This window comes from Diadema antillarum, unplaced genomic scaffold (genome assembly GCF_040938485.1).
Source record: "Diadema antillarum isolate AM-2024a unplaced genomic scaffold, OU_Dant_1.0 scf00000046, whole genome shotgun sequence".
In the NCBI taxonomy this organism is placed as follows: domain Eukaryota; kingdom Metazoa; phylum Echinodermata; class Echinoidea; order Diadematoida; family Diadematidae; genus Diadema; species Diadema antillarum.
In genome coordinates, this window is record NW_027270935.1 from 1,125,739 (window position 1) to 1,150,221 (window position 24,483).

Sequence of the window (24,483 nt, forward strand, 5' to 3'; positions counted from 1 at the left end):
TTTAGATGTGTGTCACAAATGTGATATGTGTGGAACTTAATAAATGAAATGAAATGAAATAAATAAAATGAAATGAATGAAATGTTATTTTAATTGAATCTGTGTATATTAAAAAGATCGCAAGAGTTACAGAGTATTGAGATAGTCGACGTAAAATTAACCACCTTTATCATTCAAATAGTATCTTTAATTGATATTTTGTTTTAAACAGTAAATTTACGAGGCGCAATATTGAGATGACTGCCGCAGTGAACAGTGTAACCATGGAAACCAAAGAAACTCCTAAGATTCTTGTCATCTACACTGGTGGAACGATTGGGATGAAGAAAGTGAATGGAGGTGAGTCAATAGGAAACACTCTTTTCTTAGTACATTATAATTATCTCCTTCTTTTTCTCTCCCTCTCTCCTTCCCTCTCATCTCTCTCTCTCTCTCTCTCTCTCTCTCTCTCCCTCTCTCTCTCTCCCACTCTCTCTTTAACTGTGCCGCTCTGGAAGAAGTAGCCATCGGACGTAGCGTTAGTTTAATGTTTTTAATGCCATCAGCTTTCGACATCTTGACGGGTCTCCTTCAGGGCATTTGGAAATCAACATAACGAAAAGCAACCAACTGTAATAAAACTTGAACAAAATCATGATAAAGCAAAAACAGCGACATTACATAGATTAGCATGCACTCCAACACCAACAGCAATCTGATATAAATTAACATGCACGGCGGTATTAGCAGTGAAACATGAATATGGCGTTTGCAATGCAATATATCAATTACATAGATGTATGCATGCATACATGTGTGTGTGTGTGTGTGTGTGTGTGTGTGTGTATGTGTGTGTGTGTGTGTGTGTGTATGTGTGTGTGTTTGTGTTTGTAGATGCAGTCGTACAGATGTCCTTGACTAAATGAATATTTCTCCTCCGTGTTTGCAGTCTTGGTGCCAGTGAAACACTATTGCCAGACTTCATTAGCAAAACGCCCACAGTGTACGGCAAGCCAGCGGACAGTATCGAGGGCCTCAGCACTTTTGATCTCATGTAATTACCCTCAATACCTCAACCGATACCTGATTGGGATGTCAATGTCATTACAAAAAGGGCTGATATTTTTCGATCTTTTCAGACAATAAATAGAGGATATCTAATACTAATCTGCATACCATGGATTCGATAAATTGAACTTCACTTTGGCTGTGTCTATAGTCATCCTATCTTAAAGGACAAGTCCACCTTCATATACATAAGGATTGAGAGAATGCAGCAATATTAGTAGAACACATCAGTGAAAGTTTGAGGAAAATTGGACAATCCGTTCAAAAGTTACGAATATTTTAAGTATCTGCGCAGTCACTGCTGGAAGAGAAGACTACTACAGTATATGATGTCACATGCGTACAACTATATAAGGAAAATAAAGAGAGAATTTCACAAAACTTTACTTTTTGAATAAAGTGCACAGTTCTTTGACTTGCTACTGACGTATGTTAAGGGTAATATTATTCCCCCTGCCTTCTGAAAGAGAGAAGTTGAGTGTTCTTTTGTTATGCGAGAAAAATGGAAATATGTTGAATTTTCTTTATTCTTTCTTTATATCGTTGTACTAATGTGACATCACAAGCTATAGTAGTCTTTTCATCCAGCCGTGACTGAGCAGAAACTTCAAAAATTCATAACTTTTTAACGGATTGTCCGATTTTGCTCAAACTCTCACTGGTGTGTTCTACGAATATAGCTGCATTCACTCAACCCACATGTCTATGAAGGTGAACTTGTCCTTTAACTTACCTCTCCCTGAACTCTTTCCGAGTCAAGATAACACAATAATCACAGTGAGGTAAATACATATATTGCATTCTAATCAAAGATGTAATGTGCATTGCCGGAAATAATTTCGTTATGACTGATAACTTAATGACGATTCAATTAATGATGATTATAAAACATTGGCATTATTATCACCATTAACAGCTATTGGGGAAGCACTTTTACGAATGACTTCTGTAGAGCCTAACCGACAGATGTTTCTGACCGTTTAAGATGCCAATAGTGTGGATGCTGCACTTTACGAATTCGACAACCAAGAGTCATACAGCCCATGAACTCGACACTAGGCAAACGATTTAAAGGCCCATGATTCCGCCACTAGGCACTGACAAGGTCCACGAGTCCGACACTATAAGGCAAACAAAGCCCACGAGACCGACACATTAAACCCGGTGATGTAATGTCGAACTCGTTGGCCCATTTTTGCCTGTAGTATCGAACTCGTGTGCCTTGCTTGCCTATAATGTTGGACCCATGGGTCGAGATGACTCGTGGGCTATATGACTCATGGACTCTCGTGGGCTGTATGACTCGTGGATGTCCGTCTCGTGGGATAACCCCAATAATGTAAACTTGTCAGGGTCTTGTGGAGATTACGTCATAATGCTTAAACTCTTCACCGTTGTGATGGTATCCATAGAAACCAGGATGGCAGCCACATTCTCTACAGCATGTTGGAGTGGGAGACTATCAAGGACTCGAGTAACATCGCCGCCGCGGACTGGGTGCACATGGCAGAGGATATCCTACGATACTACACCGTCTTCAACGGGTTCGTGATCCTACACGGCACGGACACGATGGCCTACACGGCGTCGGCTCTGTCTTTCATGCTCGACAACCTCTCCAAGCCTGTTGTCATCACTGGCTCGCAGATTCCGCTATCCGAGTTCCGCAGCGATGGAGAGAACAACATGTTGGGCGCCCTTGCCATGGCCAGCTACTCTCGGCCTGAGGATGGCTTGGTGATAGCTGAGGTAAGGAGAACACGAAAGGTGGTCATAATCATTGATACAGAATACATTTAAGAACACTTCATTACACCAGCTTAAAAAAAATGATCTCAATCTATACTTAATCATATACCGTTTTTCAAACAAAATCTGAAGACAAGATAATGAAGGAAAGTATGAACTTATATTGCCCAACCCGATCACACACTCGGTAAAGTGCTAGTCTTTTATTTGAAAGATATTCTGTGTAATTTCCTCCTTTCATTAAAGACCCTGTAAGGGATACCACGGAGTGAGAAGGCTGGCAAGGCTCAGATTTATTCGAGATTCCCCGTAACGAACTGTATACAGCTTTGCCGCTGATCTCTGTGTAATAGCCAGAGAGCTAGCGACTACTCAATTTACCCCATCAAGCCCAAAAGGTTTGACCCCTCAGAGTTGCTGGGGCCACCCTCCTCAGTAACAAAATGTGCGTCAGCCTGGTCCCGGAGGGCGGGTTGGGCCCCCAGGGACCCCCCCCCCCCCCCCCCCCGAAAAGGGCCCTTGGAGGGTGTAATTTACCCCATGGAGCCCATGAACCAAACTTGGTCTAAAAGAATGTCCTATGGGTGTACATCATAAAAATATAAAAACTGACAAAATATCTGGTCGGGGAAGGAGTTGCCAGACTGCTAGTTTGTAGGCACAAACCCTTGCTGGTTGTTCAGGTGTCTGCATCAAGACTACATTTTGCCATAGGCCCTGTACTGTAGCGTCTCCCAACAGTCTGAGGGACAGTGCCAGTTGAGTGCATGTAGTAGTCTTGGCGCAGACTCTGTTACTCCCATCAAAGGTTTGTACCCGCAAACTGCCCAGTATGCCCTGGAACCCAGGGTAGTTTGCAGGCAGAAATTGACCAGGCACAATAGAAAAAAAAAAAAAAAAAACACACACACACACACGCACATACGCACGTACGCTCACACATTCCTTTTATGTAAAATTTACATACCGGTATACAAAACATGTCACATAGGTTCTACAGCCAGGATATACCGTGCACACAATAAATGTCAGCTCTATAAGAAGTTCATACCATTTGATTGTTTGAATGGATGCTATCAATGGACATTTCAGCAGGGACACTAGAGAAAATTTAAAATTTGTGTGAATTTGTATCATGTTTTACCGGCCCCATCGTCTACTTGTCCTTTACTATGTATTCACCTTATGAGACACAATTGGAGCTTTTCAGAAAATGCTGAAATAAACCTTTCATTGTGAGTACACTTCAATTTCAGACCAACCACAGAAGCACTAAATGCCATTTGTATAACACATTGAAGTAAACGATATCATCATCAGAGCATTGAACATAACTTTGATAAAGTTCATGTTAATAACAGAATGTCGGATACAGCTTGGAGTTTTTCCTTTTCTGACTTTTTTTTTTTGCATTTAAAATGCAAATTCCAATTCTCAATCCATACATGATTCTTTTGAAAATCTTAAAATGAGAATTCTTTTAGGTTTTGGTTGATTAAAAAAACCACCCTTTATGTATTACAAAAAAAAAATCAGAAATAATATCCATCAGTTCTCAAACTCAGTAGTGCATGTCACCTCATTGTTTTGGACAATAATACATCTTTACACATAATTATGGTGTTCTACATAGACTGTGTACATGTATTGCTGAACTTCCTTAAAACATACAGAATGCTGTAATATTTCAGCACTTTTGTAAACTTCTGGGTTCTGGAGATACTTTACCTTAAGTTCCCAGCCCCACACAAACGAAACCCAAATTATGGTGTCACATATTGCAAAGACTGCCATTGACCCTGGTCAGTACACAACAAGTTGAAGCATTGACTATATTTAACTAAGCTCTCTTTAAATATACGTGTAGCATGCAGTAGCTGAAAGTATGAACTTGATCTTGTGTTCTCTTTACATTAGCACTTTTTTCAACACCTTATTTCTGGAGATACACTATCTTCAGTTACGCAGCCCCACACAAACAAAACTCAACTTGTTGTTGTGGTGTCACATACTGCAAAGACTGCCATTGACCCTGGTCAGTACACAACAAGTTGAAGCATTGACTAGCTCCCTTTGAATATACTTGAAGCATGCAGGCTGAGAGTGTGAACTTGATCTAACTTGTGTTCTCTTTACATCAGCAATTTGGCAACTCCTTATTCAGTGACTCCAACTCTCCCGTTTTCGACGGGAGATCTCCCGCCGAAAGCCCATTTTTGCAAAATCTCCCGTTTTCACGCTTGAGATTTGATTTCTCCCGCCCTGGGTCTGTGTCTTCCGGTGGAAATGATTTCTTACTTATTGCTATATCGTATGTTGAAAAAAATAAGCCTTAGATAGCACCACAGAACATCTAGAACCCTAGGAACTTCGCGCTTCGCACACATCAACTTGGAGTCTCCCGCCGTTGCAAGGGGTCTCGGGCGGGAGAATCTCCAGATCAGAAGGTGATTGGGGTTGGAGTCTCTGCTTATTTCTGGAGATACATTATCTTCAGTTCCCCAGCCCCACACAAACAAAACTCAACTTGTGGTGTCACATACTGCAAACATAGTTTATGATTGCCATTAGCCCTGGACATTACTCACCAAGTTGAAACGTCAAATTACCAACTGAATGAAACGCTAGCTTCATCTTCAATTTCCCCTTTAACTATAGCATGCATGCCCAGAGCATGTGCAGTGACTGTTTTTTGTGTTCTCTTTATATCAGCATTTTGGTCAACTACTCATTTATGAGATACTCAGTTGTATACTCCTCCCCCCCCCCCCCCCCGAAAAAAAAGAAGAAAGAAAATAAACTTGCAGGGAGTCATATACAGCCACAATTTAGTTCATGCTTATGATTTAGTTGCCATTAACTGTGGCAATTACACATCAAGTCATACATCATACTGTATAGTAGACAACGAAGGGTGTTTTTTTTTTTTGCATTATTTGAAAAAACTATTTGTGGCATATACATATTATAATAGATACACTGTATAGGATAAGCAGCCTGTGTGGCCAGTAAAACATGACACAATTTTGTTGCGTCAAGTGTGTTTATACCTATTTTTGTGCATATGTTATTATTGTTCAATAAAAACATTAAAAAAATAAAAAAAAAACATGACACAATTTCACACAAATTTTAAATTCTCTCTAGTGTCCCTGCTGAAATGTCCATTGATAGCATCCATGTAAAATAATCAAAAGGTATGAACTTCTTAAAGTAGGTCTGACATTTATCATGTGCAAGGTATCATGTCTGTATACCCTATATGTGACATTTTTTTTGTATACCGGTATGTATTTACATAAAGGAATGTGTGAGCGTATGTGCCTGCGTGTGTGTGTGTGTGTGTGTGTGTGTGTGTGTGTGTGTGTGTGTGTTTGTGTTCTATTGTGCCTGGTCAATTTCTGCCTGCAAACTACCCTGGGTCCCAGGGTATACCGGGTAGTTTGCAGGTACAAACCCTTGTTGGGAGTAACAGAGTCTGCACCAAGACTATACTACATGCACTCAACTGGCACTGTCCCTAGTTTGCAGGCACAAACCCTTGTTGGTCGTAGAGGAGTCTGCGCCAAGACTACTGTATGCACCACTTCGGCACTGCCCCATAGGCCCTGTGTTGTAGCTTCTCAAGGCTGCAGTGCAGTGGTACGTGTATTAGTCTTGGCACATGCAGACTCCTATTACGACCAACAAGGGTTTGTGCCTGCAAACTACACTGTCCCTTGGACTGTTGGGAGACGCTACAGTACAGGGCCTATGGCAAAGTGTAGTCTTGACGCAGGCAGCTAAACAACCAGCAAGGGTTTGTGCTATAAACTAGCGGTCTGGCTACCCCTTTCCCGACCAGATTTTTTGTCAGTTTTTTTTTTTTTTTTTTTTTTTTTTTTTTTTTTTTTTTTTTTTTTTTTTTTTTTTTTTTTTTTTTTTTTTTTTTTTTACCGTGTAATACCGATGAGAGTATGCTTCGATGCACATATCAGCTGTCCGGTGCTGTTCGTGGTTTACGAATGTTCCCCGATTAGTCCATGGGCCAGGCCAGATATTGGTACCATCTGAGGTGGCAAAACCTTTTTGGTGTCATTTTGTTTGTCGGGCATAGATATGCTTATCAAGCTATGATAGCATTTCCAAATGAGTAGCTTAGTCATAGTAAATGAATTTTTAACCAATTTGGTCTCGTTGTTATATCCCTATACTTCTGAATCGAAACTAACCGCTATACAAAGAAGAGCACTGTCTTCTGTATGTTCCATAGAGCTGTAAAATGCAGCTCTGTGGTATGTTCACAGGTGTTCTGTTGTAAACGCGGTGCGCTTAGTCTTTATTCAAGGCAGCGAAAGGAATATCCAAAGGTTATGATGTCCACAGCGCTCAGTCTTTATTCTAGACGGCGAAGGGAATATCCAAAGCGTATGATACAGTGTATATCCTTTTATCTAAAAACAACAACAACAACAAAAGCAATTCCTCGTTAATTTTACCGTATCTTTCAATTATTTATCATTTTCCGACGAAAACGCTACGGTGAAAACGCTGATACCACGCCAATGTCGCTTTATTTCCCTCCAACAATATAAGATAATGCAAAAACAATGTACCGATACACTACGATACATTATAATGAATGATATTGTCAATGAACAGAGTGATTTTTGTTTAAAACTGATGTATTTGTTGATAGGGTAGTATAAAAACAGTATAGATAATCCCTTTTATGAGGAACTTTAGATACGATAACGGTACATTGGTCTAGATAAAGACTAAGCGCACCGCGTGACAGCTGTGGACATCATAACCCTTTGGATATTCCCTTCGCTGCCTTGACTAAAGACTAAGCACACCGCGTTTACAACAGAACACCTGTGGACATACAGAAGGCAGTGCTCTTCTTTGTATAGCGGTTTAGTTTCGATTCAGACGTATATGGATATAAAAACGAGACCAAATTGGTTAAAAATTCATTTATTATGACTAAGCTACTCATTTGGAAATGCTATCATAGCTTGATAAGCATATCTATGCCCGACAAACAAACTGACACCAAAAAGGTTGTGCCACCTCAGATGGTACCAACAACCCATTTTTCGGGTCTTGGCCCATGGATTAGATGGACAGCGAATAGATCGGGCCTCCCGTGAATCCCCACGCTACAGTTTTTTTTTTTTTTTTAATAAGAATAAAACGTAAGATTATCATATAGTAAAATTATGTCGAACAAAATTCTTCGTAAATCATATCTCTCGGTGATCATAAAAATTTCAGCCTATACATGATCATAGATTTTCCCCCAACATGAAGATGATTTATGATCGAAATGAATTAAAGTATGACCTTATATCCCCACCCCCTACACCCACCAAGGAAGGTATACGACCATTTCTCCCCCCCCCCCCCCCCCCGCGTCACCGTTCAAGTACACTCCGACAAACTCATCAACCACGATGTACGTTACGCCCTCTATCATTCAGGTCACTCTATTTTTTAACGGCAAGTTGATCCGTGGCAACCGAAGTATGAAATTCTCCTGCTGCAGACTAGATGCCTTCAAATCCCCGAATTTCCCGCCACTCGCCTTCGTGGGCACCAACACTCAAGGTGACTACAGGCCCATCAATAAATACACTGTAAAAACATCGGTGTTAGATTTAACACCACGGGTGTTAAATCTAACACCGATCAAACTTCAATAAAGGACCACACCCACAGGTGTTAAAAATGCACTGTGATGGTGTTGAAAAGTGTTCACCTGACACTTTGTGGTCTTAATTTGACACTGTATAATCGTTATTTTGACACTGTACTGGTGTTAATTCAAAAATGACACCACATGGTGTTGATTTGATATTTGTTGGTGTTGATATCAATGGTTTAACACCCGTCCAGCTTCAATAAGAGACCACACCAGCTGGTGTTACTTTGGTGTAAATTTATTTTCACATTTTTTCAAAAATCTAGTATTTTAATGTAAAATTCTTGATCGTCTTGTTTAAATTAAAAATCAACAAAAAGTGCAGTTACTAAGAAACTCTTCAAAAAACAGTTTAAAATTTGGAAATGACACCCGGAGGTGTTAATTTAACACCATAAATGAGCACCGAAAATTTAACACCAGCTCGGTGTTCACTATTTAACACCGGACTTTTTGCAGTGTACTAACAACATCTACTTGAGCTCGTGATTCGAAGTGTACATAATTATCATGTGTACTCATGTAATCAGGATGAAATATTGGGGTTTTGTTGGCGCTTAAAGAAAGTAAGGATATTTAGACCTATATAATACCAAAAGAAAGGGGATATGTTCAAAAAAAAACATTTGTATATTCATATTATGTACCAACATTCGTAAATCATGAATGTATTTTTTGTTAAACTTTTACCACTTTTGAATTTCATTCTTGAACAGCAATGTCAATAGCATAGATCTGTACTCCATGGGACAGAATGATACTAAAACGTAGTATTTCCTAAGTTCAAATCAGACAGTACATTGTAAACCAGGGCTACTTGATGAATGATCACTTTGGCACCGTCGTTCATCCTCCATTGTTTAAAGGGGAAGGCTAGTAACTGATCAGTGGGAATCAGTGGAAATGCTGGGAGATGATTGTTCCAATCCTTATGGGATTCATTCAAGAGTTCATTGTATATCTATTGTTGTGTGAAAATTATTTGCTTCAGAATAGTCTCATATTCAAGTAATGTGCAGATTAATGCTCCGTCACTGACCAGGGACGCTAACCTGGAAGCACTAATCTGCACGTTACTTGAATATGAGACCATTCTGAAGCAAATCATTTTCACACAACAATAGAATACAATGAACTCTTGAATGAATCCCATAAGGATTGGAACAATCATCTCCCAGCATTTCCACTGATTCCCACTGATCAGTTACTAGCCTTCCCCTTTAATTCCAATGTGACATCTTTTATTTCGTTCATTCCATCATGGTTAGTGATCTGGACTAATGTCCGTCAACCGAAACCTGGTGAAGAGTTCAGTGTGAAGGCGAACATGACAGCCGAAGTGGATCTCCTTTGGATCTATCCCAACATCACCCTCGACACGGTGAGTTCGGGGAAATAGTCGGTATAATGTCACCCTCGAAACAATGAGTTTGAGACAATAGTCGATAATAACATCACCCTCATTACCACGCCAGAAGGCAATATTAAACAGACTAATCACTGATATCATTCTGTTATGTAGGCGTCACTGTCGCGAAATTGACCAAAGATGAACACAGGATAAAGGAAATGTTCCAATTAGCCACTGATCGTATAAACATTGGGTCATTCGTGAAGGCATCTTAAGCCATCGTATGGATGGTGGAGTTTTTCAGGCTCCTGTAGCAACTTCGTGAGCGGTGGTAAAATCTTCAAATTCATGTAGACATCTCTTTTTCCTTCGTTTGTCCTTCGGATTCACATCTTCGTGTAGCCTTCGTGTGTGGTTCGGGTGCCATCGTGTGACTTTCAGTAGGCGTCGTACTTGCATGCTTCGGCTGCTGATTGGCTTTGACCAAGTTCCGGGTCAACTTCACCCGAAATTGAAAAGTCCATAATAAATATTCGTATTGCCGTCTTGTGTCAATTTTGGGACAGTGTGACTCCACCCTTACCCCGATTTAATGGTTATTCCGCAGACGCAGGGGCGGATCCAGGAATTCTGTAAAGGTGGGGGGGTGCAACTGATATATCTGGTGCCACTTCCGGGTTTCATTTCATTTTTTTCTTTTTCTTTTATTTTTTTGTTTTGTTTTAAACGATAAATAAAGGGGGCGTGCGCCTCTTGGATCCGCCACTGAGACGTGTATTTTTTTTTTTTTACACTCTAAAGCCCCACTTAATCTCGACCAGTGGGCTGCGAAGCTCTCGCAGGTGGGCCGCCAAAAATGAAACGAATATTCATATTCAATCTTCCTGGGCCTCAATAAAGTTTGTAGGAGCCAATGTGGGCCTCGGGTTTGAAAAATGTTGAGAAGCGCAGTTCTAAGGGTTCTTCCTAATTTGTTGTTAAAAAACTTAACCTTTAGCGAGTGTGCTCAACCGGAAAGTGAAAATCAAAATCAATTGCTTGATGAACGTCTATACAATTGAAAACGTAATTTTGTACGATTGAACATTGAACAGGTGAAGGCACATCTACAGACTGACATCAAGGGCGTTGTGTTGATGACGTACGGCGCGGGGAACTTTCCATCAGACCGCAAAGACATCTTGAATGCTATCAAAGAGGCCGTTGAGGGCGGCAAACTGATCGTGAACTGCACCCAGTGTCCTGACGGACAAGTCACACCGGCTTACGAGACCGGACAAGTAAGTCTTGTTTTGACAGAAATACATTGTAGGGGCTTAACACCCGCCTTAGAATAAGATCAGGCCAGAATATACTTAAAGGTCTTGTTTACCTTTGGGAGCAGTGATTTAAAAAAAAAATGTTCAAGAAGTCGAATTTCGGCTGTGTCGAAGTAAAACATTCAGTCCCTTTTGTACAAAATACACGTAGTTTACATCACTTGAGTCGAAGAAGATTTGTCTGGCATTCTCGAGGAGAACAAAAAAATAGGCATGTCGCAGAACCCCGTCCCTGACCTGGTGCAGGTAAGCATGCACACTCACCGTACCGCTCCGCACGCATGTCGAATACATACACATGTATACATGTATACACACAGCACATCGATCCATACTTTATCCACACACATAGTACATCCATACTTTATCCATGTCAAGCCAGAACTCCTTGGTCAACCAATCGCTGCTTTAATATTTTAGTGACAGGCCAAGTGGGCGGAGCATGTTTGTGCGTGCCTGGCTGGCTGTATAGTTTTGTTCAATGGAGGTGGGATGGGCCTGGGAGAGTGTTTGTCTCAGGGTAGGTTGACAAGAGATGGCTACCTATGTTGCACCATAGACGTAGCACATGCACATTGCCGCATTAGCGCTATCACTTTTGATGCATAGTGTAGGTCAGTTGTATCACAAAACATCCTACCACATAAAATTTTTGCAATAAAGCCTGAAATATAAGGAGATATCACTATTTTTCTCATTAAACCATAACTGTAGACGGTTTAGTCTGGAAACATTTTTATTATAACTATATTGTTCACATTTCAATATTTAACAATACTTAACATTGATTATACTAGTTCAAATTTTTACATTGCTTGTTTCTATCCCTAACTCACATTTTACAAATATTTTGACGCACTAATGCTGGATTTTTGTTTCATCTGCAAATGGTTCTGCCTTTTAAGATCGGTAGACCACTCACCTAGATGACTACTGAGCAAAGGAGACACTAGTAAACAAAACCTAGAGTTGAGAGCATGACTTTATTTGAGAAATTAATTAGATTTTTTTGTGACTCTGATTTTTTATGCAAGATGAGAAAACCATTGTTATTGTTTTGTACACGTTCTTAAACATGAAATTCGCGTTTACAAGGATCGATCTGAATTTTGTTGATCCGTGAGTTTGCTTATTAAATTTTGTTCGATGTTTTATCTTGGTTTATTAAGGTCCTGATAGAGGCAGGGGTAATCCCCCTCTCTGACATCACACCAGAGGCGGCGCTCACCAAACTTGATTACGTCATCCAAAACTTCACAGGCTCAGAACGCGAGGCTTACCTCAAACGTAGCCTGCGGGGAGAGATGACGGTTCAGTAGTTTGATCATGTATTTCAAGGAGGTTTTAAATTGATTTGATTTGATCTGATCTGATTTCATTGTTCCACATCTAAAACAAAAATAATATGGTAATATCGATTGAACTTTAGACTGGACCAAGCGTCGTAATTACAGAGAATACAAGAGAAGACAATTTTACAAACATGAAATGTGGGGACCTACTAAAAAAGCAGAGCTTGTAATGTATAGATCCCTAGATGAAAATGTTGGTCTTGTTAAACAAACAACCTAGTAACAACAATTATGAAAGAAAGGAAATAAACGTAAAGGAAAAGAGAGCAAAATGAGCAAGAAAAACAAATAAAATACATCAGAACAGAACGAATTAGCCACCTGTAATACGCTTGCAAGATTCCTCGTCACCCGACCAACATATAGTTAGGTAACAGTAGGAATACGCAAAAGCACATGATACATAATGATTCATGAATTCAGGAATAGCTTTGACATGAGCGACTCTGTAAGAAGAACTAAAAGCAAACCCTGATTCCTAATAAACAGGTGTGATACCTCTTTGATCATAATAATGATCAAAGAGGTATCACAATTGATCATATCAAGTCTTTCATGGATCAACCTGAGTCTGAGATCGCACTCCGTGGCCTACACGATTTAATGACGTAGCTAAAACGCCCTGGAATCGTGTCAACCATTCTTTTTGTATACTTCTGAGTAGACCATAAGATATCTTCTGTACTTTAAAGCTGGTTAATACATTGTACTAGTCCTTGCTCCTTCTTACATTATAATTATGCAAACATAATTATATGCATGTACAGTAACTTAATGATTTTAACATACATGTATGTACAGGAAATTCAAAATGAACTCAACTTCAAATTGATAAGATTCTTGCGTCAAGTTGTTTATTGCAACTGATTGACAAATTGCCCTACATCGCTCGAGTATGTCCATGTATACCCATGATATATTTTGTCATAAGTAGTGTAAGAAAACACTGATCAATTCAGTGCTTATTTACATTGATGTAGGACAATTTTTCAATCAGTTGCAATAAGAATTTTTTTTTATTCGCGAATATTCATGTTACATTTCTACTACCTTTTCACCCAATTTTGCACTCTACATATTTTCATTCACACACCTTTGTACTATGTTTTGAAATCGTATTTACATTGACATTCTAAGTTTTATTGATTTCTATTAACTGTACTGAACTTTGCACGTTAAGCTTTTACCAGTGAGGAATTTCTCATTTTTTTACCTTAATTCTATCTGTGCATGCATAGTTTCACTCCTTTCTTCCTTCCTTCCTTCCTTCATTCATTCATTCATTCATTCATTCATTCATTCATCCATTTATTCATTTGCAGCAACACTCATTCTCGGTAATACTATCGGTGATTGTATCAAGTCAATAATGTTTTATACTGTATTGTACTGCATTGGTGACTGGAAGTTTGTTTGTTTGTTTTTCTGAAATATAACCCCAGGCCTGATGATATACACAGGTTAAAGTCTCCCAACTGTATGTGAGGAAACTAAGAAGTGCATAAAGGAAAACTCAAGGCAGTATCACTACACGTCTCTTCCTTTCTCTCTCTCTACATTATACATGTACGGTATATAAACTGCTGACAATGTTTCATACACTGTCTCCCTTAGGCTGAGTTCAGATTGTTTCATGAATATGATATGATACATATATATGTGACTGTACATATATATAATATATATAATATATATATTATATATATATATATATATATATATATGCATATTAATGTGTGTGTGTGTGTGTGTGTGTAATTATATATTTAACAATCTGAACCTAGATTAATAGTGTGTAAAAAATATGAATGAGTGTTGTCAGCAGTAAAAAATGTAACAATTATTCAAGGAGACACAAATTTGTCTCCTTAGGGTCAGTGTCTCCTTAATGTTTTATCTACAGTGTCTCCCTACGGCTATATCATATACATCATATGTATGTGTGTATGTATGTCTGGTCTATATGTTTTGAAATCCGTCCGGCCAGGAGCAGACGTATACCCTTGTGTGTATGTCCTGCTTCAGAAACGGATTTTAATCTAACATCACATCGCATCCTGGTCGCTGATGAAGAATGCGATGACTAACCTGTTTGGTGTCTTGTTTCTAAAACATGCGCTTTCCTCGCCAGGATAAAGCGTTTTAATGCCATTTTAGGTTTTAATCTCATTCATTTCTGTTCGTTATTGATCAGTGCCTACCAGGATAGGCTGGTTGACTATCAGGTAAAGTCTGATTGACTATCAGGAAAAGTCTGATTGACTACGGGAAAGACCGTTGACTATCAGGAAAGTCTGATACAGTATTCCATCACGGACAAGGCACAACTACTGGCTGGGATGTCTCTATGGGGGCCGGAGGTGTGAGTTTGCGTCAATGAAAGACAAGATGAGGTGGGTCTCTGAACCGTTTATCTTCGTGATAGTAAATCGGAGCATGACGTTGGCAATGTAAGTCCTTGAAAAGCTACCAGGGATTTTTTTAACACTTAACGTTTTTTAACACTGATTTCATCCTTTCATCTTTGGCTCTTCGTGGAGGGAACCAGTTCATGGATGCGTCGTTGCTACGCCAAACGCGCACATAACACTGCGCGGTTACCATGCACTGTGGCAGCAACTACCAGTCTAGACGCATTCCATCACACAAGCAGGTAAGTTTTGAAATCCGTCCGACCAGGAGCAGACGTATGCCCTTGTGTGTATGTCCTGCTTCAGAAACGGATTTTAATCTAACATCACATCGCATCCTGGTCGCTGATGAAGAATGCGATGACTAACCTGTTTGGTGTCTTGTTTCTAAAACATGCGCTTTCCTCGCCAGGATAAAGCATTTTAATGCCATTTTAGGTTTTAATCTCATATATATATATATATATATATATATATATATAATATGGATATAATAAAGTCACAACAGAGGAATGCAGGGAATGCATTAATAGCCAATCTTGATTTAATGAATAATCCGAATTTTCGAGGATCCTTCCTCTTCTTCAGGGATGACAGTGCGAATATTCACAATGATTATTAAAGGGACTGGTGAGGAGTGTTCGGTTGTGCAAAACATGCGAAAGAGAAGGTGTTTTGGGTATAAAATGAAAGGTAGATATGTAACTTAACATGTGTCATAATATCTTGGAAATCGGAATCTTCTCAAATGTTTTAAAAAACGAAAAACAAAACATACTTTTCTGGAAAAAGATCCTTCGATACGATGGCGATACGTATTTGAATTGCGGAATACTGCTTGTTGACTGCGAATATCACGCCAACTTACAGCGAAATCAAGCCCACATGCCGAGTGAGCTGCGGAACTACTATACATACGTTAGTTAGAGCAAGCTAGCTCTGACGGCTGGCTGTGCCTATGGGCGCGGCGGGCGTTTTTTTTTTTTTTTTTTTAAGACGGCACAGATTGGGGCATGGCGCGTGTTGAACCTATGGGAAAAACGTTGGGTTAGGGTTTTTGGTTATGGTTATGGTTAGGGTTAGGGTTAGGGTTAGGGTTAGGGTTTGGTTAAGGGATAGGGTTCCCGATAGATTTTTAGTTTCCCCAATCTGTGCCGTCTAAAAAAAAATACGCGCGCGGCGGCGAGCGCTGGCCGCACTTCACTTGCCATAACTCGCATCATACACAGTGTGCAGTGCTTCTAAGCTCGAGCTGTACGATCTTGCATGCTGTGTACGAGTGTATGAGTTCGCGTTGTGTTTTCATTTGATGAGAGCGCTAACCTAAAATCAAAGGACTCCTAGATCCTCCGATTCTGATTCACATGTCCTTCTTCCAAGATACTATGAGAGATAGTTCTATCGTCGGAAGACTCGGTAGGCTACGTATCCTAAAAGCCATCAAACTCCATTACAAGATTCTTCATTGAGAAGTACCGAAAGCGGGATAGGTAAACGCGGTACAGTACTACGTAGCCCGACCAGACGCCGGGCTATTTATACAGCGACTGGGCTGTGCCTGTAGCTGTACGTAGAAACTTTTCCGGGTCAGGACACAGCCCAGTACGCAGAAGCTGCCGTGCTTCGCACGGCGTCTGGTCGGGCTACGTAGAAAAAAAAAATCAACGAAATCTCAATAATTGATTACAATTACATGAAACACAAACGGGTTGTGTTATTACATGTCATGTAATTCAATACATATCTTAAACTTTTCATGCACATTGTCAAGAAATGCAATCTTCATGGCAAACCCATTTTTTTTTTTTTTTTTTTTTAGTTCTTCAAAGATTTGAAACACAAGTAGGCTAGAGAAGTACCAGGTACCATGTTATATCTAAACTTGCATTGGATCTAACCAATAGTTCATTTTTATTACCGGTACAACTTGTCATGTATTCGTAATTTCGAATGTGACTTAGTTGTAACATTTATTGTGGATGATTTTCTTCACAACTGACACATGCACTGAATAGGTTAGAAAATTGATCATTGGTATGGCTTAGGCCTACCTTTTTTTTTTTTTGTATGAATAGGGTTAATTGGAATTATTTCACAGATACACACAAAATGTTGGGAATCAGATCATTTCAGTCTTCTAGACTGAATAATGTGACACCTGTAATAGTCTAATAACTAGTCCAACAATTTCTGAGGCTATCTTACACATTTTCTTATTCATCATGCAATGCAACCATGCATGATGCAATATGTCTTGTTCACCTACAAGGAGAAAAGATACAAGAAATAATCTGTTCAAGTCAATTATTTCCACATAGGCCAACAACATTCACTCAGTTTTATCTAGAATCCTGATTAGGTTTTTATCATCAGAACACATTTTTTCCTCAGTGGTAAATTGATGCTTAACAATTAGGCCTACACAGGTATAAATATCTTGTTCTGATATTTCAGTGAATAAAAATCTAACACATTTCTTATGTAGGGCTCGGGTTCGCTTAGCTCTCTAGCACTCATCACAATTAAAGCAAACTAGGGCAGCACACATGTGTTACTTAGAAGGAGTCCCCTGGCTAACTAACTTGTAGCCAGTTTATTCTACACATAATTTGGCATGGGTTTACATGTAAATGTGGGTTGTAACAAATATTCATACACAAAATCAACATAACAAAACATGCAAATAAGGAAAAAAAAGGTTAAAACTAAATATTCATAATACCGGTATGTAAATGGTGTGTAGGCGTGGGTGATTATTTAAAGGCATGATTTCAGTATTACAGGGAACAATGGGTGAGAAGTGAAAGAGTGGAAAATGTCATGTGATACATGTATGTGGTGTGTCTGTGATAGGTGGGATGCGTGGTTGAATGTGGATGTGAATACTACTGTATGTGTGGGTTGACGTATTTATGTGTAGAGGGGTGGTACCTGTTATAACAGAAGGGGGGATACACTTATAATAAATGGTTCAAAGTAAATCCCTACACTTACGTTACTACGGTATACTACCATGCATACATATACAAATTTCATGTGTACATATAAATTGCATGTGTACATGGGACCTACATTAGAAGTTGTGTGTACCAGGGTACACTGACCTTACATTTTCTTTCATCTTTGCATGTATATTTGCATTTGGTGTTGCATCATGAGCACAGGTTCTAATTGCAAATGTGCTACATGTATTTAGAAACTGCTCTCACAGTAATGTGATGTGATATACAATGTGTAGAGATAACAAATCTGGGCTGACGACTTGCATGTATGCCTATATCTTTTAAATACGAAATGTCATAATAGAAATAGTTGTATAGCAAAGATTGCCAATTTACACAGGTAAGGTAGTCATTTGCCAAAAAAAAAAAAATGCTCAGTATTCTGCCATTAGTCAATTTTGGCATCTGCACATTTTACTCCTATCATATTGAACAATTATGATAACAATAATATAACATGTAAATTAAAAAAAAAAAAACCTAACAAATGCAACCACTTTCAAGTAACTTGCACATTTGCAGGGAAAAAAAAAAATAAGTGAAAGTCCAAGAATCAATGTCACATGGTTTAATGACTTCAAGTACAAAGAACACTATACTATTTCAGTGTGGAGACCTTCTACATATTGCATTGTCAAAACACATTCAGTTTAGGGTTTTAGCATACACAATTATATCAGTAGAACATTATGTAGGAACCTACCAAAATGTATATTACAATGTATTTTTATATCTATGTGAATGAAAACTGAACATCTCATTTGAAGTACTTCCAACACATTTGTTTATCAAAATTCATACCTTTTTTTGGCTATAAAATATAGATGCAATGAATATTACAAGGGCACAAACTCCATTTACCACAAAAATATTGTCCTCATAATAATGTGATTTGATAGAGTTATCACAAAATTATGTGCTGAAAAAGTGTCTTCCAAAATGCTGATGGACAATGCTATTGTGTAGGACCTGCTGTGCCACTTGAATGTAACACATGGCATGATATCAGTGATCACATAAATGATGATGAGGATAATAATCATTATGAAGATGATGATAGTAATAAAAACATTAGCAACAATAACAAAAATAGTAATAATAATAATAATAATAATAACAATTAGAGCAATAATGAAATGTGTGAAAGGCCCTTTCAGTGATGTACACTGCTGTGCATGACAGCCCTGTTTAAGTTCACTTTATAACACTGATGCAATATTTTATCGTAACGGAGTAATTGTAGCTTTTCACCACTTAAACACCTGGGAAACAAAGGGGGGAAAAAGACCAAATGAACTTGACTTTTTCATATTTTCTGAAAGAGCGGGTCTTCTTTTACATTATGCTAAAATTTGGTGTCATAAAACGGGCAGGAAAGTGTGTTTTTTTAGCAGTTTATCTCCAACATTTTTGGTAGAATAGTGTGATTAGGTGTGTCTTTAGAATCCCTTTTTCATTTCTGAAAAACTTTGTCCACACTCTTCACTTTCAACTCTAATAACTTTTGAAAGGAAAATGCTACTGCTTTGAAGGTTGGCATTAATTATGAACAGAGTGTGTTAATGAGGCATGCTTAATTACAGTTTAATCTGATAATCCCTTCATTGTTGTTACTCTGGTAGTTTACTTCCTGTTTTTTGTCCCATTCATCGCACAGCCAGCACGGTTTGGTAAAGATTAAGCGCTTGAATAGACACTGTACTTCAGAGCCTCTTTTCTCAGTTCACACTTTTCCTGAGTTTGTGCTTTCTTTCCAATATTTAGGTAGGTTAGGAGAGGCCATTTGATTTGAGTAAAATTCATGTCTGGCGACTTTTTGTTTGTTTTGAGGTGCAGGGTCACAAATGAAAAAAAAAAGGACAAAACACTTTGCGCCTGGATATCGCAGCCCTTTCAGTTTCCAGTAACAGTTTAAGCACATGCAGTTTAGGAGTTTACAGGATTTATATTCCCTACTTGCCACATGGGGCAAGAACAAATTTTCTAGGCAATCAATTCACTGTTTCATTCTGATTCACACATTTGAGTACTAACACGTTTGTTGTTACCTCACAGAAAAGACAGAAATAGAGAGTTCAGAGATATACATGTAGTGTCATATCAGTTATCATTGCCATCACATGAATGTAGTCTATGATTGGAATTGACGTTATTCATGTTCAATGTGCATTTATCAGAATCCCCAAGAATCCTGGTACAAAGGTGCAGCTTTTTCATTACTAACATGTCTTTTGCTATTATACACAATGAAGGCATAAATTGACAGTAGGCCTACAGGAAGAGCTGGTGTCAGAGCTTTTATCATTGCCATCACTTGGATGCACTCAACATAATTATGATATCGAAGTCATCAAAGTTCAGTTTTCAAACATTTGCCAGCCACAAAGAAGAACACGAGAGGGATGTCACTGGCTTCATGGAGCTAAATAGCTGGGAGGGCTGGTTCTGATCGATGAGAGGGGATGTCACTGGATTCACTGAGCTTGGTGGCAGAGAGGGCTGGTCTCCACTGGCGAGATGGATGTCACAGGTCTCACCGAGGTGCGTAGCCTAGAAGAGGCAGTCTTATTTGGCGAGAGGGGGACGGTGTGACTGGCTTCAACAACCTGGATATCTGGGATGGCACTTGGATGTGATGCTAGCTGTTCCACTCCAATAGAGGCCAACAAACACATTCTATTGCTCTCTCATCTAATGACTTGATGTTGGTAGTAACTACTACACATTTGCAATGAAAAATTATTTTACTACACCTTGAAATTTGTACTCATATAGACTCAATTAACTATTCAGTATTACACACATATTCTCTTTAAAGACTATCATTCAAGCAATGACAAGTTTAGTACTGATGAAAGTAATTATGTTAGATGCTGAAAGTCCAATGAAAATAGCCCACTTTATTTATGATATCTACATAACAATTCCCAAATATGCATGCCAAAAGGACATCTTCATCATCTAACCTGTTATCTTCTAACATCTGCCCAGGCTCTGATAAAATCAATACATGTATCTGTCAGCACTCTCACCAGGTTTTGATCCACTTCAACTTGACCCAAGTCCTTTCCTCGGAGTAGCATTTTCCTCCAAAACTAATTGGAGAAGGCAACGGCATTTACGAAGATGTCCTTTTTCCATTTCACAGGGGCATCTGGGCTGGAGTTCATCTGTATATCAGACACAATGAAAGGCATTAACACTGACTTACAATTAGGATAGTCCCATTAGTTCTTCACCAATCTGTAAATTTAGTCTCAGAACTTGCTATCCCATTTATATCAGTGTAGAGTCTACCAGGTAGCTATATCTTGTAGTGCTCACATATTTGCAACAGAGAAAACTCCATGAAATATGTTAGAAATAGACTGTCTACTGTAGAAGTTAAATAGCAAATAGGTAATAAGACCTACAGACCCTAGCCAAATTTTTGATGAGTTGACACTGCACATGACGTCGGGATGACCTCAGCCTCTCATTGTGCGTCTACAAAGTAGGCCCTATGTATACAACCTCATATAGGGCCTATGTCTTTAAATCCAGCCACATGCATGGGATTTGGGGGTCTGTAATTCCACATACAATCATATAGGAGGCCTATATGTGGCTGCAATGTACAAACTATATAGCTTGTAACCCTAAAAGTAATGATCAAGACAACCATAATCTTATTAACCACTACCACAGCTATGGGTTCAAAAAAAAAATGTTATCAATTATTACACCAAGAATAATAACAGCATCGTTTGAGAACACAGAGTTAAATCGAACAATTTATTGATGTTTTGTTTACTAAATATCAACATTAATTTTCATTGGCAGGTTCAAAACAGTTGTTGGATCTAGGTGTATTAAAACAAAATGTACCAGGTAATTAAAGACAGTTTGTACAAACCTTTTGTACCAGTGCAAGGGCTGGTTTCAATGGGCAAGAGGGGATGTCACTGGCTTCATCAAGCTGGGTAGCTGGGAGGGCTGGTCTCGACTGATGAGAGGGGACATCACTGGCTTCACCAAGCTGGGTATAGCTGGTCGAAACTGACGAGAGGGAATGTCACTGGCTTCATCAAGCTGGTTAGCTAGGAGGGCTGGTTTCAACTGATGAAAGGGGATGTCACTGGCTTCACCGAGCTGGGTAGCTGGTCGAAACTGACGAGAGGGAATTTCACTGGCTTCATCAAGCTGGGTAGCTGGGAGGGCTGGTCTCAACTGACGAGAGGGGATGTCACTGGCTTCATTGAGCTGCCTAGTCAGGATGGTCCGTGAATGCGATGCTGGCTGTTGCCCCACAAACGATACCCACAATACATAATATACATATCTACAATGTATAATACGCCATTAGCCACTTATGTATAAGCACAACTGCCACAACAGATACATTTCAATCAACATTTTTGCAATGCCATGTGTACCAGAGACAATTAGGTACCTGAATTACCAAACATGTGAATTCACGTTTTTGGTCCGATCATAGCTGCGGTGACAACATATATACACGGTTGACTCTCCACAAAATATTAGTAAAAACCGAGAGTGACCAGATGATCACTCTTCGCTGACACTTTCACGTCATTCAGTGTCGTTTCGTAAAATTGGATTTCTCGCCTATCGCCGATTTGTAACCAACGTCAGTTCTGATGTGTCGTAACTTTCTCATTTCGACATTTTGAGACCCATAATTTGACATGAAGGTAGAATAGGGCAACATAATCCCGAATAATGGTAAAATAGGAATTAGCATATTTACATGCAAAACACTTTAGCGTGCCATTTCTTAATGTGAACAGCGATTTATGTGCAATTGCCAGAAGCACATTTCAAAAAGGAGAAATGTTGAGCCAAATTTTGGACCATGGATGTCATTAGGCAAAAAAAAAAAAAAAAAAAATCCAGTTGTAAATCTGAGTATTGGCAGAGAAAAAGGGCCTCAGACTAGGAGTGGTAGAACATAGGTCTAGGATACCTACCATTGACCATATATGCCTCAACAATCGCATTCTGAATACACCTTTGGGAATCTGCATGTAGCCTTAATTTCTTCACATGTGAGTAAAATCTCAGCAAATTGTGATACATCTTTTAGTTTAATAGAAAAATGTTAGGGTGTGGCATAGGACACCTAACAAAACAACTAATCTAGGCCTACTGTACTAACAACAGTATAGTGTGTGTAGATCCTATACTATTATAAAGTGACATCTCTATCAGCAATGTTACACTAAACAGTAGGTCCTACTCACACTGAACTGAATGAAGTCTTCCGAGTTTACCGATCCAGCAGAAGTAAAATGACATCTCTGTCGTTCAGCCCCTTATCTTCTAGTGTCTTGAGGGGAATTGGGACTGACTTCATCTTATTTTTCTGTCGCCATCTCCATACTCTGTCACTGGTTTTCATGGTCTTCCTCTTCTTGGAGACAAATCTCTCGATCTCCTCCTGTGGCTCCATTGTTGTCTGGATGGAGTGGTGCGGTACGCGGTAAGTAGGCCTATACGCAGCGCAGCCAGCAGAGTTCGAGCGGACCCGTGCTAGCTAGCTGCCGGGCGGATCCAGGGAAATGCACCGATAACGTAACGCTCGCTAGCCAGTGAACAGGCACACGCGTTTCGCCTCGCGATCGCGGCGATGTATCTTGGGCTTGCTTTTCGCCGAGGAGAAGGCAATACATCAACGCTGTACCAAAATCGGACAAAAGAGGGAGACAAAAACAACACTTGAACGGAGAGCCTCTAAGCCGACCCCCTGTGATTTTGACAAGCGTTACATGTAACGCTCTTCAACAAAATCATAGATATCTTCATAATGCCGTATTTTTCATCGATTCTTTTTCATTGCTTAGTCCTTTCATAGGCATTGGCCCTTGTTTTTGCCTGTTTCACTTCATGAAATAGTACTTTTGCATTTTGGATTCCAACACTCCTCACCAGTCTCTTTTTACTACCCTGCTAGCGCGCGCAATATGTGTAACCAAAACACAAAATAATAAATAATAACAACAAACGCATGTTGTACGCTTATGAGTGTCCTACTCTACGTCATAATAGAGAAGACGTCACACTAGGATTGCGCGCGCTGCACAAAAAGATCATGAGACAATAATAGCAATAATAGAAACGTCATAAAGGCAATGAAGTTAACATGAAGTTAACACCTCACTCTCAATAATCAATGTGAATATTCGGACTGTCATCCCTGAAGAAGAGGAAGGATCCTCGAAAATTTGGATTATTCATTAAATCACGATTGGCTATTAATGCATTCCCTGCAGTCCTCTGTTGTGACTTTATTATTGCTATATATATATATATATATATATATATATATATATACATATACATGTAGACGTTGCTTAATCCTCACAAGTGATTTTACTCAAGCTTTCGGGCTTCATGCCCTTTGTCAAGACTGGGGACAAGATACAAAACATGGATATCATATACACAAATAGAAAATAACAATGATGATCAAAACAATAGTGGAACTGATAACTACAGTGAAAGAGGCAGAGACGGCAGGGAATAATTACACAGGTGGGACTGTATGTATGCATCAATCTTGCATA

The 24,483-nt window shown here is 39.2% G+C and overlaps 1 protein-coding gene across 1 annotated transcript; it reads left to right on the forward strand.

The window, feature by feature from the left end:
• The first annotated feature begins 263 nt into the window (after positions 1-263).
• Positions 264-12,471, forward strand: LOC139715337 (L-asparaginase-like). Its single transcript, XM_071626914.1, has 7 exons — positions 264-339; positions 958-1,033; positions 2,460-2,796; positions 8,262-8,388; positions 9,751-9,863; positions 10,928-11,113; positions 12,322-12,471. Exons 1-7 carry the CDS (start codon positions 264-266, stop codon positions 12,469-12,471), a joined length of 1,065 nt encoding a protein of 354 aa, XP_071483015.1.
• Positions 12,472-24,483: the final 12,012 nt, after the last annotated feature.